This window comes from Megalops cyprinoides, chromosome 18 (genome assembly GCF_013368585.1).
Source record: "Megalops cyprinoides isolate fMegCyp1 chromosome 18, fMegCyp1.pri, whole genome shotgun sequence".
NCBI lineage: Eukaryota > Metazoa > Chordata > Actinopteri > Elopiformes > Megalopidae > Megalops > Megalops cyprinoides.
In genome coordinates this window covers 12052770-12075280 of record NC_050600.1, presented here as the reverse complement: position 1 = coordinate 12075280, position 22511 = coordinate 12052770, and the positions used below count along the sequence as shown (strand labels likewise).

Below are 22511 nucleotides of genomic sequence, written 5' to 3'. Positions count from 1 at the left end.
AATCAGATGTAAACAAAATTTCATATGTGAAAATCTAATTGTGGAACTTCATGGTCTGATATGATTGTGCCGTAAATCTTGCTCAAAGACAATTATTCACTATTACTTCCACAACAGAAGTGCTTCATCACAAACAGAATAACAAAACAACCAATTGTCTGATTGTCCAGGCGATGAACCAAGTAGACTGTCAGCACTTATAAATGGCCAGTGAAATCTGCACAGCTCCATATGGTGTAGTAAATAAGCCTCATATTTGCTTTCAATGACAAAAACACAAGCCTGTAGAGATGTTGCAACTTTGCCTCTGGCTTCTGGTGCCATTTAAAAGGCTACTGAATACTACATCATTGTAAAGCAGACATCAATAAAACAACCATATTTCATATTGCGTGCACGCATAGATTTTTTTTCCTGTGAATGGTTTGATTGTATGCCCTGGAAAATGTCTATGTGTTCCAGACATGAGAAGAGATAAGGCGCGAAACTGAGAGAAAGAAGGCATACTCACACTCGGTCTGTCCCATAGCTGCGGTAATCCACTGCAGCAGACACAGCCACTATGAGCGCAGGGATGCCGTAGCCCACCAGGTAGAAGTACCTCCTGCGGGAGTGCTCGCTCTCGAACACCTCCACCAGCATGATGTAGAGCTGCACCCCCTCCAGGAACATCCAGGTGAACGCGGCCAGGAAGAAGAAGTGGAGGAGTGCGGCAAAGACGGCGCAGGCGATCTGGCAGAGACACAGGATGAGACCGAAGCATTGTTTTTCTTCTTCATTTCCAAATTGGTGTGAAGGGAATTGTCAAGGAGCACAGCTATGCTGGACTTTTGCTTAATATTCATTTAGATCTTTCAGTCTTTCATCTTACCCAGTCTTCAGCTTAATACACTATGGCCCTGTCCCCCAAAACTACACACAAAAACTTCATTTGATCATTACAGGCTCAGCTGGACACGGGGGATATTTTTATGCCAAGGCCCTTCACTGTTGATTGTATTCATTTAGCATCAGGTACAGTCAGTGACCTTTAAATCTCTGATGGACACTATAATATTAACACAAACCACAGAAAAAAATTCAATGGCAAACATGCATTACGCTTCTGTCACCACTAGGCTAGGACAGGGCAGAACATGAGAAACGGTCAATATTTTATTTCTTTGGATATATCACTCACTGGTGATAATGCTGATGTTGTTCCTTCAGAACAATCTACTGCAATTGATGCCCAGTTCACTAGTAAAAGATGAATACACAGAGACTGTATGGTGGCTGCAATTGTTCAAATTTCAGGCTACCTATATTTTTACAATAGTTAAACCCTGGAGGTCCCTGTGGAAAATGCTGCTCTCACAAAGCCTTTCAGCTCTCGCTATGATCCCCGTTTCAATGTAATGCTGAGGTGACAAAATCTTGTGGCCATCATTAAAAAGCATACTGATAAGCCAAGATCATCCTCTCCATTTAGGGCACCGCTGGCTGCTCAGCCCTGTGACTGTCTCACAGAGCATCATGGAGAGCGGGGTAGAGAGACCTTTCACAAAAGCAAGGGAAGTGAGGCTACGTGCCACTAAGGTGAAGAGCAGAGTGGAACCTCGTTATCAGTAGCTGTAAATTTGGACTTACCTCCATAAATCCTGCATATTTACCATACATAAAATGTCTACTTTACATTCAACATATTGTGTTGACCAGCATATAATACATTTGGAATGCAATCCATTCCCCAATGGTGAACATTGTAGATTAAGTGCAAAAAAGGGCAAGAAAGTTACATAACCCTCTAGGCCATCTAGCCATCTTTTAATAATGTATTACTTGTAGAGAATCTAGAACTGTTTCTATGACATGCAGTCACTGATTAAATAAAACATGTAAAGAAATGAATCAACGAGAGCTATGAAAGACAGACCATAAACATTAAGTGACTGGTTTTGCTGTAGATGGCAGCCAGCACTTTGATATTCTCTACATATATCTCTTCATTTTCTCCAGCTTTTTATGCACTGTATATATTGCAATGTATGGATTTCATTTCACAATGAACAGTGTTATACTCACTTAATTTGTTTTTGTAATTTGATTTGGCTGGTAGACATTCAGTGCAATGGGCTATTTAATTCTGTTCTACTTAGCCCAAGGTAATTTGAAACAGTGGGCAGGCTGTTTTACAGTTGTGGGGGAACATGATATTCATGAACAGACAGCTGACACTTAGAGTTTAAATTTGGCTAAATCACATTACTTAACAGTTATGTAAACCAATCCTCACCCCTCTGGGCAGACTGGATTTGCAAAAAAATACATTTGAACATGTCGGTGACCTATGTTTCTGAGCCATGCGTTAAGACCGGTCTTTGTGAAATCCTCAGCTTTGCTATTTTGTCTGGTTCACTGTGTGTCTCTGCAGTCACTTGGTGGAGAAAAAAATAACCAGTTTTCTTTCCAAAATTCCCCCCTCTCTCCCTCTCTCTCCCCATCTCTAACACACAAACACACACACACACACACACACACACACACACACACGTACGCACGCGCACACGCCTGCACGCATGCACACACACACACACACACACACATATACATTAAAGCAACTACCAATCTTTGCATAAAAACACAGAAATTAATATTCTCTCCAATGAGGTTGCCAGTGTAAGTGCTTTAATGTGGAAATGCTCACTGTGCTTAACTTTAAAGAAGCAAAGACTTTAAAGAAGCACTTAAGTCACTGATACTTTCTCCAAGTACAGGGAGAGTATGAGAACAAATAATGTGATGAAGCCAATTTCATGGCAAGAAGAACTGCACATTGTGTGAGACGTTTGCTCTGACGTTTGCCCTTCAAACACAGTGAAACCATGGGAAATGTACATAAGTCCATTCAGGTCTTAATGTTCTCACAGGAGAGGAGGAATACAAATTCTGTTCTCAGGTTTCATTGTTTTTCCAAAGATGAGCAAGAAGGGCAAAACTTTCACAGAATTCTCAGTATCAGAACATGAACTGCATGGGGGTGGGGAGTGGCAAGGCAAATGCCAAGTTTTGTGTATTGTTTAGCTGGAAAATACACCGAAGCTGAAGGGCACGCTGCAGTAGTTTACATGAAGTATCTTACATGAAGTATATTAGGATAAATACTTTGGTATTTCCACTAAATCTATGTCTGGTTCAGTGAAGGAGGGTTTGATTCATTATGCTTAAATTTGTTTTGAGCATTGTTGGCTTTTAATTCAAAATCTAGGCAAAAAAAGGCAATGAAATCACACTATAATATATAAAATGAACTTAAGTGTGGTGTTCCCATCACTACTCAGTTGACAATTCTTGCTCTGCGTTGATCTTACCGGCTGGTCGGCGCGGTTTATCCCGACGAGGAAGAGCGACTCGGCGACGAAGAGGCTGATGCACAGGTTCTTGTGGATGGTGTTGCGGTCGCTCTGGAGGCCGCGGAAGAAGCAGAAGGTGAAGATGCAGATGAGCAGGCAGACCAGGGACAGCAGGATGCCCACCCAGGTGATGACATCCAGCAGCATGTCGTGAACAGGGTCAGCGTTCTGCAACACCAGATGAGACGTCTATTCAGACATTTGTCACATTATCAGTTCTGGAAACAGTTAGCTCAGTATCAGCTTAACTGGTCCGTAATATCTGAAGATGTCCATCATCTATTTCATGATGTGTCTTCAGAGAGAGGAAAAAAAAAAGGACTCACCACAAATTCCTACAAGCCATTCATTTCTTGCCGCCAGAGTCAATTCCACCAAGTGATAGCCACAGACAACAAATATCAGTGCACTTACACGAGTTGAGACAGTGTGCATTTCCACTTGCAATTACAGTGGATTTATTGCAAACCTTAATGAACAGTACACCAAGCTCCATTAAAACTGACAAGTAAAAATAATTAAAATCCTCACAGAGCTCATGATGTTCACAGCAAGAGCATGCATAAAGGCACACTGTTGGGCCTATTGTATGTTATAATACAACATTACACACCAAAAGTGAAGCACGCAACGTTAAGTACCATGACAGTTTTACATCAGAAGATGAAAGAACTCGTCCACATATACATTTTCATCCAAAGAGAACAACAACCCTCAGAAATGGAAACCGACATTTTTAGTTTGTATTATTAGAAAATCTGGTGGTAAAAATCCTTTATGCCTGGAATTCCTAACAAAAATTTAGCACCCTGTTCTGTACAATCAAAATACATTCCCCATTGTATTGTATGATACCTTACACATGAATGAGGATTACGGTACAGAAAACCTCAACAAAGGCTGTCTTTCAGTATGGTGTCCCTTGAGTTCAGTAAAAAAGAAATAAATAAAAATAAAATAAATGTGACCTTGCAGACTGCAGCACTGTTCTGAACCTCATTGTTTGGGGTGAACAGAAAGAAAAGCAAAAAATCAGGTTTGAAATATATATTGTGGCAACCATCTAACAAATAACGAGTGAAATAACTTTTTTCCTTTAAAGCCATGTGCAAAGTGGACCACAGTAATACACCTCTGAATGGGCCTTGTGTTACAAGGCTGAGGAGTCCGTCTTTAACATCTCTGTAAATACCCTGACATATGCTGTGTAACACCTGTGCTTCCAACAGAATCATGTTGGGAAAAACAGTCAAAATTTGTGATGCAGCCCCAACAAACTACTAAAAATATGAAAAACAAAATTAACTAAAATACTGAGACTTTTTTCAAGATCTTACACTTGTGTATTGGATAGAATCTCCATAATTTATTAATATTCCATAATTACTGTACCCAAATACTTCAGGCGTCTTCAGATTCAGATCATTTCCCAGGAGGAGTCCTCTATAGTCTCCCTCTGGGAAATTTTGACTAAAAGAGAATATCTGACAGCTGACTGATTAATGTCCCTGTGGGACTGAGGCGCATGTGGGAAGGCCTCACAGACACTGAATGCACACACACGACATTTCATCAACTGTGCAACACTACATGTTTTATGTACTTTTCTCCTTGATTACACTGCAGCAAAGACCATCACATTGAGCACATACGGCAGATTCAGCTTTTCACTGCAGCGTTCTACATTTGATTGCATACAGCTCTGCTTACATCATAGTCTTGTATGTCTCACTTCAGCATCAGCAAATTTTGACACTGTATACACAACTCACATATTTTGTATGACTGCTGGTTTTAAAGTAAATAAATATTTTCAGCAGACCCTGCACTGGGGCTCTAAATCAAACCATGAACACACAGTCAGCAGAAATCCCTTTATGTACAGGGCAGGACGTAACACCATCTTGTGCTTTATGTGTTACACACCGAACAAAAGCTTTATGAAGTGATACTGAGAGGGTGTTTAATAGGCGCTCAGAGCACAACAAATGCTGCCAAAGTTAGGAGCAGATGCTGTTCATTAAGATCTGCAGTAAACTCACAGAGAACCCGTGCCGAAGGATGGCCCTCTCTCTGATCTTTGTGCCTGATGAGGCATTGCACATAAGGGAGCAACAATGCACCGCTGCCTCGCCTTGCGCACATACAGTTTTCGCATCTCGCTTCAAAGGGCGTGCGTGATATGGATCACTGTAGCATATTTGCCGGTGTGTTACAGTACCTTGCACATGTTCGTTGGCTCAATCCATCACCCATCTTACCTCCAGTCAGGTTTGCATTTCCATCGCGGTGATGGATTTACTGCCGAGCGACTCCTCTGTTCTAGGGGGAAGGTTATTGCCGAGGTACCACCAACCATGACCCCTTTAAAGCCACAGATTTCTTGCCCTGAGGTACTCTGCTGCAGACTAAAAGGCTTTGTGTCTTTACTCAGGTTCTCGTTTTCTGACAAGTCTCTGCAGAGGGAGCAGACGTAGTGCTTCCCAAAGCTGCAGACTTAATTTAGTTTCAAATTCACTTTCTGTGTCTTCGGGGCATGGGCCACACAGACATATTATAGGGGTATATGCCTACTATACTTGTCAACCTGCTTTTTTTCCTCACTTCTCCTGTCCGTACTTTCATTTAAACACACATATATTTCTTGCTGAGCCAACGTCTTCGGAGAGAAATTAATTGGGACTGCACAGCACTATGCATAATCCATAGTCGCAATCTTCAGGCGTTTGATTTAGAAGGATGGTTCCCATGTTAACATGAGCAATGTATTCAAATGTGTTCTCTTTGAACCCTGGCTATTCCAATCAAGCCGTATGATGGAAAATATAATAAACAAAATAATCACTCTGGGAATGTGCTGGGCAAACACTGGTCCCTCCATCGCATCCTGAATACATTCAAGGGGAAATGCGAAATGAAATGCGCCCTGCGCCGCTATAATGTAAACATTTCTGAGGTTATGAATTTTCAGTGATGTCAGCAGAATGCCACCAAATGAAAACGTATAGATCTGCTAGAGGTCTTGATGAAAAGCAGGGCAGGAAGAACTGCCTTGCCGACAGCTGCCACTATAAGGTTGCACACAACTGACTGTCCTGCACAAGAGCTATTGTATGAGGATTTATGGCCAGCCTGACAAGAGAAATTGTGCAAAGAGAACACCTGCATCATGCCCTCTATCACATCCATCACGTTTAAAGATCCAGGCATGTTCTTAAACCAGCAGAGGAACCTGCACAGATTCCCTACAACATTAAATCATGAAATACAGCGCAAATGAATCTGGCATGAGATTGTAATGAATGGGCATTTGAAAAATACTTTATATGTCAATGATATTTTCATGAGTGGTGCTTGGAAGCAAGTTTTTGAACGCTTGCATTGGAAATGTTCAAGTTAATAGCGCTATAGGAAACCAAAATATAGGATAGCATGTACTCCTCTGTCATTTTGAAAGGTGCATTGATTTATATTTTCTGGTCCGAAGGGAATGGTGCCACTTACTGGTTGCTCAATACCACCCCTGCCATCTCCATATGACAAGTCTCCTATCTAAGTAATGGCCAGTTCATGTTTGGCGAAAGGAGCAATCACTCTCCGCTGTGCCCAAGTTTCACCTTGCTCCTACATCTGAAAAGAGACTCAAGACTCACCTCAAGGCCATGTGTGCATTGGTGTCTCAAAAGGGAAGGCACTGTTACAAGAGACCCTCATTTTCTAGTGGCTCAGTTACAATCACTGGCTCAGCACCAGCTTTGCCCCATTTATGATGATGGGACAAATGACAACAAAACTTGACCCACTGGCAAATCGCAAATTAGTAATGCAATGCTGCAGGTTGGTTCCCTTTGGCATGGAGCAATCCTCCTTCTACATTCAGTAGTTCCAGGATTCTAGAAATGCCTAGAAAATGTCTAGGATGTCTGGAAAATGGACAAACCATCTTGAATTGTGCATTTCCTTTGAAGGTTGACATTTTTGTGAAAGGAATGAAAGGAAACAGCCTGTGAATAACACACAGTTTACTGACTTTAATGACTTTACTTAAATTATTCAGCTATTCTGAAATCCAGAAATGGTATACTGAATTCCAGAAACGGGAAATGGCAAATGGTATATACAACCTAGCATTGGTGTACGTAACCCAGATTTATAACCCATACATACATAAATCTATGAGGCAGACATCCATGAAATGGAATAAACACAGTAAAGGTAAACCAAATTCAGTTTTGATGAACAAATAGATGACACTGAACTAATGTACAGTACCATCCACATGACCTAATCCAATTTCACATGGCTGCATTTTTGGATTGGATTTGATTAAATGATTTGTCAGGGGGACACGGAAGATACAAGGTAGAAGTTCAGTTATGCAATGAATAAAATTAAACTAAGAATTAAGTATCAGTATAATTAATTCCTAAGAGACACTGTGCCTGCAGGTATGCGATGAAGTTAATAATAATTATATACTTTAATGTTCAAAGATGTGGTTTCTCCCCTATGTATATATGTCTCTAGATATAGAGGTGATACATGCATCAAATTCCTGCAAGTGACATGATTAATTGTTAACTGCTTTACTGGTTTATTAATTAATTTGTTCTGACATTCATACCAAACAAATCACTGTTTCATGCATTCATGAATCACAGGTGCAATCTATCTGTAAGAGGTCAGCTTTGTGGAAAGTGTTGTATTTATTTATACTATGCATATGGGATATGCAGATATAAAAGATCCTCTTTAAGAGAAGTACCCAATAATGTTCAATCTTTAATATTATTATTATTTTTTTTTTACCAGTTGCTGGATTGTCCTAACATATGTTTTATATCAGAACAGTAAACGCAATCTAATTTGTGGAAAGCAAACAGGAACATCAATGCTGAACCACAGGGTGCGTATTTTTACATACACTATTCATTCACTGCAGTGTGTGACTAATGTCCACTTTTGGAGTATTACTACTGTCTGCTTCTCTGAATAAAATACCAGCTGCCTGTAGCTTAGAAAGTGCGGTGACTCACTGGAGACTTTTATAAAAGCCTTCCTTTCAGTCAACTTTTCACTCTGTATAGTCCCACTGTTCTGCATTGTTCATCAGTGCGGCATTCAGGCCTGACTTGGTTAAAAAAAATACACACACACACACACACACACACACACACACACATAAACTGCTTCCTAAGCCGGATAGCGGAGTGATGAACAGGGACTCCTGCTCTCTTACAGTGACCCACGCCTGACTGCAGGTCTTCAGGATCCAGCAGAGGCAGCACTGGTGTGTGGACATGAGCCAACTGGGACAGCCATTATAGAGTCCTAGTTCCCCACTGCTGGGACCACGCGTCACCAGGGCCCTCAAACTTTCCGTGACACGGTAATCTAACTGTCTGTCACCAGCAAAGGGCCTGAATGCTCCTCTCTGGGGAGAGCCAGCAGTGACAACGGCTCTTTGCATACCACACCAACCCAAAGCGGGGCTATTCTTTCATGTGGCAATTCTTACACCTACTATTTTCTGTAGTACTGTCAAACGCTATTTTGAGAAATCTGAAAGGCAATAAAGCACCCAGCAGAGCGGCACAGGAGTACAAACATTCTTCTGAGATGAAATAGTTTGCATACTCAGAGACAGAAATACGTAAATTATGCTTTTAAAACAAGCACACCTTCAATGACCTTTTTCATGCCATCTCTTTTCCTCAAGCAAACTTAGGATATCGTTCACAAATGATAAAACATGGAAGCATTCTACAGCTGATACAGTGGACCTGAGTTCTTGACCTTAGATGGCATAAATTTATTAAGGATTTCATAATAATTCATAGCAAAATATTTTGGAGAAAAGACGCTGTGTGGAAGTCAAAGGCTGTGTTTGCTATTCTCAAAGTAATAAGCAAATAAACAAACAAACGATGCCAAACTGCAGTCTAATTCTGCTTCAGAGAATGTCATTACTGTGTCTGCTGGAATCCATGTGCCTGCCAGTCATCACTGGATACATAAATAGCAATGGACTTATTCTGTCTTCTTCTAAATGAATCTAATGAATTCATCCACTTTCACTCTATCAAATATCTTACAGGATAATTAAAGTAACTTTAAGGCAGATAATGGGTACTACCTACACTTGTGTTTAAAATGTACAGTGAATGGTCTATTCATTTTCTTTGTGTATAGCATCTATTTAATTTCAGCTTCACATATAAAAGCCATTTTCAAACAGTGCTCAGTACCAGCTGCCCATTTCCACTATGAATGACAACCACTGGGCCAGTGGAGATGCCCAGAGACTTTCATCTACAATGAACATAAACCCGAATCCAAACATTCCACAATCACGTCCATTTCAAAGGGTTTTGTATCTCTGTTCTGTTCCTCAGATGGGACACTATTCATGTGGAATACATTGGAGGGAAACCTGCCTAATGATGCCATCAATACTCTTCCACTGAGGCTTCCACAGTCCAGAAAGCGCCCCTCATGACTTTAATCACTGTTTAAGATAACACCAGCAAGCGCTGCACACTGGAACACAATACTGCTCTAAAGAATGAGGAAAAAAATAACACTGATCTATAGCACCTCAACTAAGATGGATGGTACCATAAAAAGGATGAAGAGGGCATGAACTTCCACATACATAATAAAGTGCAGCATAGCTACAGGATATGTACCAACTGTTGGCACAAGGTTGATTCTCTTCACATGTACACTAGTATTCCAACCTCAATCAGCCACCAATCTTTAAATAAACTGGTGCATTCATTAACAGTTTAACCGATACTGTTGGGAAAATGGAAATGCTCTCACCTTCACCTCTACATGGGCCATTAACACAGCAAAGTTGGTGAGGTGTGTGCAAGAGCAGGTGGTGTGTGTCCGGTTGGTTCCCAGTAATCGACAGTCTTGGGTCGACCAGTATCCTGTCATGGTCCGTTTAGAGTAACTCCAGAAAGAGCAGTTCGGATTGAAATTTTCTTCTGATTGCTGAGGAAGGAAAAACGGTCAATCAATGCAATTCTATATACATTTGCAGTTAAAATAATATTAACATTAAAAATTGAAAATAATAATGCCTAGCTTTGAATTATGTTCCATTATTGGTAAGATCCTGAGTCTGGGGAGCTTTAAGAGCACACGATGGCCTTCATTTTAGAAAAATCCCTTGACCTCACAAGCTTCCTTATGTAGAAATTAAAACCTAATAACCCCTAGAAAAAAGCTCTTGTGTTAAGCTGGATTCCCCTCTACAGCCATTCTCTCTTGATTTTATTTTAATATCTGTGAGCATCACTGCACTGAGTTTCCTCTTGTGTTCTAGCCTTTCATATGTCCTTCACAGTGCAGACATGATCTAGCTAGAGCTTCGGCCAATGTTAAAGGACCACACTGCCTTATAACTACGCAATTAAGTCAATATTCATGAGAAGAGCTCCCATTAGATAAAATGAATGAGTGAAAACAACTGCTGAAGTATTCTTCATGTCCTTCTCTTCATGTACTTGAAAAGAGATTCAAAAATGCTTAAAATGAAAAACCATTAATGTGTTAGGGTTAGGGCTAATGTTAATGTGTACTGCAAATGTCACTAGTCAATAAAATTCTGTGTATGTTTTTTGATGCATCCCAGTCCATAACAGGACAATAGCAGTACAGCAAAATACATACAATATGTGGACAATTCATTGACATCAGTCAATTAGGTAAGAACATTATGATAACCACTGAAAACTGCACCAACAACTGCAGTATTATAACACATTATCCACAGAGCATGAACTGAGATTAGGGCAGGTGGAGTGTGGTCATAACACTGCTGACCCAGTGACTGACATTTCCCATTTCAATTTGAAAGCTATAAGCGACCCCCCTTTTTCTCTGTGAGGTTCCTCCCACACAGAATTTGCAGCATGCACAATGTCTTTCAACCTGTCTAATAACACCTTTAGGCACAGTTCTGAGACAAACCAGAATGTTTTGACTGAGGCATGCAGAAGGCAGATAATGCAGTCTGACAGCTAATGTTCCAACTCTGACTAGCCAGCCTCAAGGGAATTCTTTCAGAATTGATATCCGTTCCACTCCCTGGGTTACACCAATCAACCTATTTGTTCATAGGGTACTGTAGGTATCTTATGTCCAACAATACTATGGCAAATTAACTTTTATGTTAGTTAACAAAATAAAACACGTTTGGTCTATTTGCCCATCTGAGAGAACATCCATACTGTAAACCCTACATAAATTCCAACACATACAGCTACAACAGCACTTTACCTGAGTTAGTCATATGTCACAACCCTGAATAATTATTTACCATAAGCCTGACATGGTATATATATAAAAAAAAACTACACCTCATGAAAGGCATGGGGTTATTTTAAAACATTTATTACATGTGTCATGTAGGACGTCCTCATGCCTGAGGACGTGGGAAGCTGATGCCTTTCTTGTCTCAAATGAACGGTGGTGAATAAGGATAAAGTCTGTGTACCTGTAAGTGCTTGACTGTGAAGATGACGGGGTCTGTCAGGTAGACTTTGTTGCTCTCCTTGTTGATAGCAGCGGTGATAACAGGAGAGTTGACAATGACAGAGTAGTTGGTAGACATGGCTTCAGCGCCCAGCTTCATGCTGGCATTCTCAGTGGACAAATAAGCTCCCAGGTGTTTGTACAAAACAAACGCCATCCTGATCTCTCCTGTGGGCAAAATAAACATGAAATCACATTAAACTGTGTAATCCATGTTGTTTTAGAAGTCAAACACATACAGTAGTAAAATATTTCAATGACATCCGTAATTTTAGGGAAATTGTGGTCTGTGTACAATTAATTCAATACTGGTGTCTATTTCTAGATACATTTTAACAGCAGTGCTTTTATAATGAATTACTGTATGCAACACATTATCAAGAGTGCTTCTGAAAACATTTGTGATGTGTTGATAGCTATTGTAGAAGCAGAACTTATAATGCAGGGAAAAAATAACCCAAAGCAGAAAAACAGTACTGGGAGTCTGTTTCTTTGTGACAGGGTGTATTTGTCCAAGCACTTTCATCACTCACACTCACATATCCTAATATTCTTTCCTCTCAAGAGTTAACTGTATTGTAAAAGACACAGGCTTTAAAGACTGCATGATTTCAAATGCAATCAAGCAGTTCCTCATTTAAGGGTAGTCCAATGAAATTACATCATAGGTTTATGATCCACTCTAACAAAAACAGCATTTACTCTCAATTTTTCCATGCCCTACAGCACTGATGTGAAAGAGTTCCCCTGCTGTGGCTTGGAATCCCTGCCTCAGAGGGATAAAAAGACGCAGTCTGTGGAATGCATCTGAAGATGCATTCCAATGACTGAAAGGGACACGTAACATAGACACAACCATTTATAACTGCACATTTCGTGGACGTGCACTGAGTCAGAGGATAATCTCATGGCCAGTCTCCCTAGTTTCCATTAACAAATGATATACCCTAGCGAAGGAGAAGAGGTGGATGCAAAAGTGCCATCTTACTCATGACTAAGTAAAATTATTTAAATCATAGGATTACACAGTTGAGGTGCATCTAAAATCCTACTGCTTAGGAAAGCTGCATCCCAACTGTACTAATCTCTAAATGTATAAACAAGCGTGTCTGGACCTACCATTCCGCCCATGTTGTTTTAAAGTGTTCGCAGACAGCTGGATGGAGTTCCCATGTCCACCACTCTGAGGGAACTTCAAGTCAGCCAGGTTTCCGTCTGTGCTCAGTCTTGCCACTTCCAGCTCTGGACAAAGTGAAAAAGATAAAGAAGGATATTGTCATAAATATAAAACAAATCAAACATTATAAGCAGAATTTCTATTTATATGTATTTATATTGTTTTTTTTATTATTTATATATTTATCCTGATTTTTTTTTTTTTTTTACTGGAAACCCCAAGCTGATCTACTAAAAGCCTGCATGATTCAATAAGTATATTCCTCAATAAAAACAGAATTACAGATACATATCACATGCACTAGCAAATAACATGAGGCCCTGGGTTTTAAGGAATGGTTTAAAAGATCTGCAGTGTGCTCTGATCCAGTCCCACTCTTTTGTTTGATCAAATCAAAAGAATGCAATGAAGTCTCCATATGATATCAGCTATACTTAAATGTTTCCCCAGTGATACCCACCCCAGCTTTAAGAGGGCCATCTGTTTCATACAAAGGGAAGTTAAGGCAGACAGAGAAGAGAATAAAGTTGGTGGCAGGCTTGTAGCTGGGGGCTACAGCTTCTGCATTTGCAACAAGAGAAATGGATATTTAAAGGCCACAGTAAAACACCTGTGAATAACGTGTTGAAAGGACTGAGACAGTAATAGCATGTACAGATATGACAGTACTACCAAGCTCAGTCTAAAGTGGTGATGTGGCTTGAGGATTTCTTGCCCAGACCAGTTCTAATCAATTATGTTAAACCTAGCCAATGAAATCCTTAGTGGAGGATTTTACTTCCAATTTTTTTCTTCAGTGGAGGCGTGCAGTTAATTTGAAATTAAGTTTAACTTTTTTCAAGAACACATATGGAATAAATAAGGAGCGGGGCTCTCATTCTGTGGCCTAAAAACAAGTTCCGCTCATAATAGATGCTGTTAAAAGCATGGCATTAATTATAACTCAGCTGCACATTGACGATGTTCTACCCTGCTACATGGTGCGCAAGCTTAATTTATGTTCAACCGTGTAATTTTACCAAACAAATGAGACAATGCTTCTTTACTTTACAGAAATTTCCCATGATAACTGACAATTCCATATTCATTGCCAGAAAAAGCCTTAGTCACAAGCATATATTTAGTTATTCTCTTGCTGCTAGAGCCATTGAAAAGCTTAAGACTTGCTTTCAGCAGCACCGGGTTGCAAGAGACGTTGCTGTGCCTGGGGGCACATTCGAGGCTGGTTTAAATAACACGATAATCGGAAGAAATCTGTTCATAAATAAGATTAGCTGTGAGGCAAGATTTCTGAGCATAAAATGCAGAGCAAAAATCAGTCTGCATATGTTTATAGCGAGCAGGATATATTTTTAGCTGTCTGAAGTTCATGAAAAGAAATTAAGAAGAAAGGATTTGGTCACAGTTTCATGCTGATGTGTCAGTTGATTGGATATACATAAAATTATACATTACAAAGTATGTTTAACCCACATACCCAAATATAAAAACCTAAGTCTCCACTGAAAAAAGGGCTTCTACTTTTGAGAATCCATCACAGGTTATTGTGGGCAGCCCTATTTTGGAGGACTATAGTATTAACAGGCAGTGTTCCACTTGGGAGTTCTGTGATAAACAAACCCCATCTCAGTGCAAACCAAACAGAGCAAACAAAACTAAAGGCATGGTAAAAATGTCAGCGATGCATGATTAACCTGGGCAGTGCTGTAAAAAAAATGAAGGATAGAAAAAAAGAGGCTTGAAGGCATTTGCCATGAAGACCTCTATTCTAACAAGATGCATGTGAACTGGGTCTGAATCCACTTAATGCCAAGATAAATTGAATGCCAGATACAATAAAATCCATTTTATTAACTCCCTACACTGTCTGTGCTGCTGCAGTAGAGTGGACCCACATTAAAGTCACCATGGCAGCCTGAGCCCCCAAAAATCCTTCCCTTTAGCAAAGTGAAAGGCATCAACACATTTTCTTTCCAGTCAATACCCACGTGTCTCTCAACAATAATTTCATGCCCACTACCATTCACATGCATTTTCATTTGTTTATCATCGCCTTTGTTTTCAAAGCCCAAATGACTGATTCCTGACAAGTGAACCATTCAACAGCCGTGATGACCAAGAATCACACTGAAAGACTTTGACATCTTAATTTTGTCTTAATTGCAATCATAACATTTTCCCTTTCAGTGAAATGATGTGTAGTATAAACAAAAGTAAAACTTTGGAAAGTGCTCAGAAAGCCAGTCAACTACCATAAAAATGGAGAATCACTGAGAAAAATGTCCTTTTATTAAAATGTCAGAAACTATTTCAGCCTAAATGAATCATCTAATACTATACAACTCAACTCAGATTCACCATAAATTGGATCAGCAACTTGCCACTCAGGGTCTGAATTGAGTCAGATGACAAGAAGTGTTTGCAAGTGGATATGGTATAAAGACCAGGCCTGAATACACTTTTAGCACTTGGATTTTGAAAAACTTTCAAATGTGTAAGCAATGCTATCTCAGTCCACATAAGTTCACAAAACCAACACAAGCGCAAAAACTCTTAAAAACAACTCAAGTGGCTCAATTGACAAGGCATTCTTCATGAGCGTAGGGTGAGCCCTACTGCCATGGCTCAAACTGCCCATTTGATCTGCCGACAATGACCAGGAGCTCGCAGCGGTGAAAGAAATTGGCTTCGCTCCACTGGGAATAGGTGTGGGAAGGTCGGCCAGGGTCCCCTAATCACATCTTCAGCAATCATTGGGCGCCTATGCCTGCTCGAATGAGCAGTGGAGTAGCATCTATCCTCAAATTAGCACCCACTTCACTGAATTGCACTGTTTCAGTGTCAAAACTAGCAGTTGGCTGTGTATGAGTATAATAGTGTCAGATTGCATTCATCTCGTTGCAGCTCTCTTGTATCATGAATGAAGACGTTTTCGAGGTGAGATGAGGTTAATGTAAATGTACAAAGCAAACAATATAAGATGGTTAACAACAATTATTTCAACATGCAAGATGAGGATGACAAATTTTAGTTCCATAACATTAATTACACGCATAGTGCTTCTATAGTACATCAAATATTTATCATTATACATCCAATATAGAATATAAGATTGAATATAAGTTAACAAGCTATCCTTTTTGACTGTCTGTTGAGTTATCAAATGGATATTAAATGTTTTATAATACTTAACCACAGATTAGAACTAGAAGAACAACATATATAGTCTGAAATTACAAGATGCTATGGAAAGCTTTCGATCACATTCAATAAAATGCAATGAAAACAGGCAGCAGAAACAAATCTTTAGTTTCCTGTTACCACCCTGAGAAAGTAATACCTAAGACATAACTATACGTGATGAAATCAGTATTAACCCCAAAAAGCAATTAGCGCCACTCTGATGGACACTGACTAGTTGTGTGGGGGGAATGTCTGCTTTGGACTCACGTATGTTTTCGGTGTTCTCCTGCACGATGTCTGTCTTCAGCAGATTGTCCGCTAGCACAAAGGCCCCTTCCTCTACAGTGTCCAGCAGCATGGTGGCGGCTCGCAGCTGGTCGCTAGTGGTAAGGTCTTTCCAGGCAGCGTGAGCCTGAGGCTGGAGTAGATTGTTCACAGTCTCCACCATGGCCTGCGTGAGAAACACAGCTTTAGCCAAAGGTACTGCCGTACAGTTATCCGCTCGCAGCTTTTCCGAAGCTTCACAATGTCTGCCATCAGCACGACTAATCATTCACCTTGTATGACATTCTGAAAGCCCTGAACATCCCTGCTAGTGATTTAGAAGCACAAAGATACTGACAAGGACAATACATGAGGGCTTTATCAACGATAGCGTGCAGGTCTTAGGTAAGTGAACATGAGGAGTTTGAATTACATTCTGTTGTCAGGGGAACATAAATGAAACATAAATGGAAGGGATGAGCTCATGCTGGCCAACAGATATGAACAGAACAACACCCACTGGAATAAAGCCTTGTGTTAATGTCCTGTCAACCACCTCTAGAGCAATGAAAAGCTCAAGACAGCTGTCCTTCACCACTGTGCAGACATCATGTCTTTACATTGGTCATGATTGCCTTTTGAAAATGTGCTAAAAAGTATCCCATGACACAAAATAAATCAACAAAGACTTATCAAAAATAGAAGTTTTTGCTTACTCAGAAAAAACTGCAAAATGAGCAAAACATTTCTCTCAACTCAAAGCCTCATAAATGGATCATTTTTCTTTTAAATGTTTTAGTATCACATGTAATATGACAAAAATGAGACTGAGCATGCACTGCACATTAACATGCAGTGGTATGACAGGTACTTTTTCTGAGTCTGTCTCACCTGTGACAGCAATGCGTGACCCAGATGGTGGCATGCCACAACCACTGAACCCAATAATGCTCCCTTAAAAACGTCCTCTCATATAGACACATATAGAATTTACTGACCCACACCAGGCTGGGAAGGTAAATGTTTGTATTTAAAATGTCTTATTAATAATTAATTATACTAGCTGACAGCAATGAAATGGGTGAATAATACAGTTGTTATTGTTTTACATTAAATGTTACTGATTCCAAAAGAGGATTCACTAGCAATTATTATTATTTAACCTCTATTGTCCTATTGCTGATGCAACATAATACTCAACCCAGTCAGTACAAGAAATTCGCAAGACAAAGGGGGAAAAAATGAAATGCAATTACTGTGGAATGCCAACGGGAAGTTATAAGAATTGAATGCTAATTGGTCAGCTACAGCCATTCCCTTTTGCTTCTCTTCTAAAAATGAACATGAAGGGTGAATGCATTAAAAAAGCTAAGATTTCTCATTTCATTTCCTCATTTAAACCAATTAAACTATGCTTTAAAATACATGGAACTAGGTACAGGACACCATAATTAAAGAAAAATGTACAATGTCTAGAATTGCATATTGTCTCAGATATCTTCAAAGTTCAAAACACTTCAAAGCAACTGAAAAGTTTCATAGTTTGGCACTAAGGTTGTCATCTGGAATTCAAAAAGAAAAGTGCATTGGATCAAAAAAAAAAGAAAGACAAGAAAAAGAACTGGCCACAAAGCATCTGAGAGAAAACATCAAGCTTTTTAAGCCTGAAAAAGCCCCACTTCTATTGTACATGGCAAAACCTTAGTGTAGACCCTGTGGCTGTGTTCCATTTTGGTCAGCAGACTATGAAAGGGAATGTGGGTTTGAAAATGATTCCAGAGGAGCACGGAAACAAACCCAAGGCACAAAGTATGGACTGTTAAAGCTGCCCCAAAGAATCAAACTTATTTCAAAATTAAAGAGAGACGATAAATCCAGTTCCAACTGCTAAATCCCTCAAAGGTACGCGCAAAGTATCTCCCGATCACTATCAAGTGTTAATCATTTGGCCATTACGCAAGGGATCATAATTTGGGGAAGTGAATTTGCACAAGGGGCACTTATTGTAACTTGGCTATGCAGACGCAGGCCAGGAATAAATGATCATATTCGGCTCGTGTTTGAGGCTAGAGCTACAGTAAAGGAACACTAAATGGAGACAGCTTTCTTTCCTCATGCTCAACACCGAGATTAATACAGCCTTTTTATTTATCGATGTCTTCCAATCGTTTAATTAGCATCCGATGCAATTTTTAAATTGGACAGCGCAGAGGAGAAGTTGGTTTACTTCAAATCAATGTTCTTTCTCCACAGAGGTTTTGCATTTTCCACTCTTTTGCACGTGATTTTAAATATATGTATAAACAAAAAGAATTTAAATAGTGTTCATCTGGAATACAGAGCAATGGACCTGCATTACATCTTGCATCCCCCCAGCAAAGCCAAAAGATTGAACACATAACTGCTTAAACTGGGGCTATTTTCTGTGCCTCTAAAACCTGGCATTCCCACATTTCACTTTTACTTCTTTTAACCATATTTAAAAGTATGGAGTATGTATAAACTATTATTATTTATATATAAAGATATAGATGCTACACTATGCTATCCATATTGGGTTATTTCACACAAAATATATTCACCACTGGGCAGCTTCAGCTTGGAGATTTAAATTATATCTCAAACTGAAAAAATATAATCCTCAAAGGAACAAATTAAATAGCCATTTATGTACTTGGTTACTATGTATCAAGAGATGAATTGATTCATGAGAGCAGTGAAATAAAATTCAGTAAGCATGTATTTCAGTTTGTGCTGATGAAAAGTGTTATCAGGGCTATCTTGTTATGAAAAATACTGCATGGATTTTTGCAAGTGTGATCACAACTTGTTGCTTGTCAGACTGTATCTGTATAAAATCTCAACAGAAATCATTGTGAAATGGCTGAAATATTTTCATTAATGGGTATGCATGTGATACAAATACATAAGCTACACAGACTGCAGTTAACAGCAAAATCACAAAGGACAGCTAGCGCCACATGCATATGTAGGGTATATTTCATTGCACTTTGGTGTTCAACTAAGTGCGGACTGTGTTCAGCACTGTGTCTATTTAAGTATGGTTAGTAGCGCCCTGTACAATTCTTCATGCCACATTACCAAGACGTGCACTTCATAAGTTGCGCTGTATAAGTGTGTCTGGAAAATGATGAAAACGGAAATGTAAAAGTTAGTAATGTAATAGATAAATGGCTTCTTAAAGAAATCAAGTAAACCATATTTCATATTTTTAAACACAGGCATATTAGGATTTCTGTGTGTACCTCTTTTTTTCAGCAGCTAATTTCCACAGGACAGGACATCATAATGACATCTTAATCTAACATAATAACTTCCTAGACTAAAAAACACCCAAAAATTCTGAAGACAAATTTCCAGATTTTAATGACTAAGTATGGCCTTCACTTCCATGTCTCAAAGGCAAACAGCTCAAATAACAGGACCCAGGAAAAAAAGAACTGGAAAATGGTGTGTCTTCAGCACAAAAGGAGGAAAACAGCAATGATTTAACACAAGAAAAGCAACAGTAAATTGTTCATCCATTTTGAAAAACCAAAAAGATTTACATGAAATGGGAAAACCTAGCTAGTAGTGTGATATTTAAAATTGACTAAATCTGTAAACACGATTCATACTCTAAGCAAATTACAAGTAAGCTGTCCCCAACTAAAAAGGTAGAGTTCTAGGTAGAGTTTTACATCTGGTGTCATTTTAGTCGTACGCAAATTTCTAAGGCTAATGCCCAAAAGCACCAGCAGATGTCTGTGAGCAAAATTTCAGCACACTGTGAAAACACCATTTGGGGCCTATGGAGCATCACTGTATTATTTCTCTGGAGGGCTATTAGGAGATTACATGTCTGATCCACCACATCCCAAAGCTGCTAGAAGGCGATTAATATGTGATTCTGGAAGTGTCAGGTCCCAGGTCATTGGCAGAAAACTGACAGAGAGAGCATATGGGATACAGCTTTACAAAAATACAAAGGGGATAACATTTTTGGAGGGGGTGGATTTGCTAAAAAATGGAAGAGACCAATGCGAGCAACAAACAAACAAACAAAAAAACAAAAAACAAGTCTCAGCAACTCTTTTTCAACCAGAAGACTTTTGGACATCATAAGTCCAGCTTGGGATGTGGGAGTACACTCCTGTCATTTAAGAGTGTTAACCTGACACCTTCCAGAAGACTGTGAGAGATTACTTGCCACAGTACAATAAAGGAGAAAATTAATTGTGACAGGTCTGTTGCTTTCTTGGGAAATATGCAACATTATGAAATGAAAACTGGAACCATCAAACACACTGGATAAATCTCACTGGTGATTAGTAAGCATCACATTAAAAAAAGGTGTGTGTGTGTGTATGTATGTATGTGTGTGTAACTATTTGCCCAACACACATAGCTTTTTCTTTCTTTTCTTGAACAAACAAATAGGTTTCTACTTAAAGTACAAATTTAGTTAAACACAGTATATAACCTAGTTAATTTCCCATCTTGGCAGGCAATTAAATTAACAGGTAAACACCATATTAACGAAGAGGAGGAATGCAACTGAACTGAAAATGAGATATTTTTGAGCATCCATGGCAGCCAAACTACTTGGATGAGCCAGTTATCCCCTGGGTAATTACACTTATACAAGCATGAAAGAAGAGAGTCCGTAAAGTCTAAATGACAATGTACTAAGTAAAACAATTTACGCCGAGATTCAATCTAAATGGCTGTGTCATCAGTGAGGAAAAGTGTAATTCAATCAAACAAAAACAAAGCGCCCAAGATGAATCTTGCACGGTATCTCAATAATGTGAGTATTCACAGTGTATTAAGGTGCTGGAAGCTAGATCTCACAGCTAGTGGCAGACATTTTTCACCAATGCTTGAAACCATTGGGCTTGCAGTGGTATACATCCCTACCCCTTTTAACTAAAAAAATATCATACAGGTTGAAAATGTATCGTATTCATGGCCGCAACATAGAGGTGAAAAGAGCATTGTAAAAGCTATATCTGTATGATCGAGAGAAATGTAGCAGCTTAAAGGATTTCTCAATATACAGTGTCCAGACACATGCTTTTATTTTATTTTCTCAGTAAATTCATATATGATGCTAATCTGAATGCATGTAGTTTCTCAATCCCTGACACAGTTACTGTGACCCCCTTTTGGGTTAGGACCCCTAGTTTGAAAACCATTGTATTGAGGTACAAAATGATTCAGGATAGGAGTTTAGAATTTATCTTAAATTGCAAATTGATAGAATATTACCCCCCCAAAACAGATCTACATACTTTCTAAGCTCACCCAGGATGAATAAATGCTTTATAAAGAACTAAAAACTCCAATCTCAAATCAGGATAATGCTGAGACTGCAGTTAAGCAGCTCATTCTGGGGGAAACACAGGGTGGCCATGCTTCCCATCTGTCTGACAACCATTAAGGAAAAGCTTAAACTTTATATTTTAGCTCTAAACTTGCTTGACTGGTCAATGATTGAGTTTTCTGATAGGGATGAAAAGAAATGCTACAATAATTGCTAAGCGATAAGACCACAACAAGGTGCCCAAATGTAAGTCATTCCTATTGTAATGCCATCTTAAACACAGGGAAAAGGAACAGGGGGAAAAGCTGGCTATTTAAAAAATACTGGAATTGATCCAAATGGCCCCTGCATTCTAATTGATGAAATGAACTCTGATCTGATAATTGATTCTGGCTGAAAAGCATCTCTCCTGAGCAGCTTCAATGAACAGCGGAGTGAATGGCAAAAGCCCCCCTCTCTCTCTTTCTCTCTCAGAGTACAGTTATCAAATTTGTAATGGCTTCTGTATTACAGATTTCTCAGGCAGACCCAGTTCCCATCTGCATGGAAAGCACTTTAAAATACAGTCACTTCATCCCTGCTTATTCACTTCCCCTGACAGGGCTCAAGCAGACTAAGATTG

General features: G+C 39.3%; 1 protein-coding gene across 6 annotated transcripts in view; it reads right to left on the bottom strand.

Moving 5' to 3' along the window:
• The window catches only part of LOC118792928 (adhesion G protein-coupled receptor L3-like), a 190802-nt gene that overhangs the window by 26229 nt on the left and 142062 nt on the right, over positions 1 to 22511 (bottom strand). For all 6 annotated transcript variants that reach the window (XM_036550779.1, XM_036550780.1, XM_036550782.1 and 3 more), the window contains exons 12-17: positions 16567 to 16750; positions 13059 to 13181; positions 11902 to 12107; positions 10218 to 10394; positions 3351 to 3560; positions 512 to 732 (exon numbers count right to left, since the gene is read on the bottom strand). In XM_036550779.1, the coding sequence (XP_036406672.1) occupies positions 512 to 732; positions 3351 to 3560; positions 10218 to 10394; positions 11902 to 12107; positions 13059 to 13181; positions 16567 to 16750 (1121 nt within the window). The remainder of the gene's footprint in view (positions 1 to 511; positions 733 to 3350; positions 3561 to 10217; positions 10395 to 11901; positions 12108 to 13058; positions 13182 to 16566; positions 16751 to 22511) is intronic.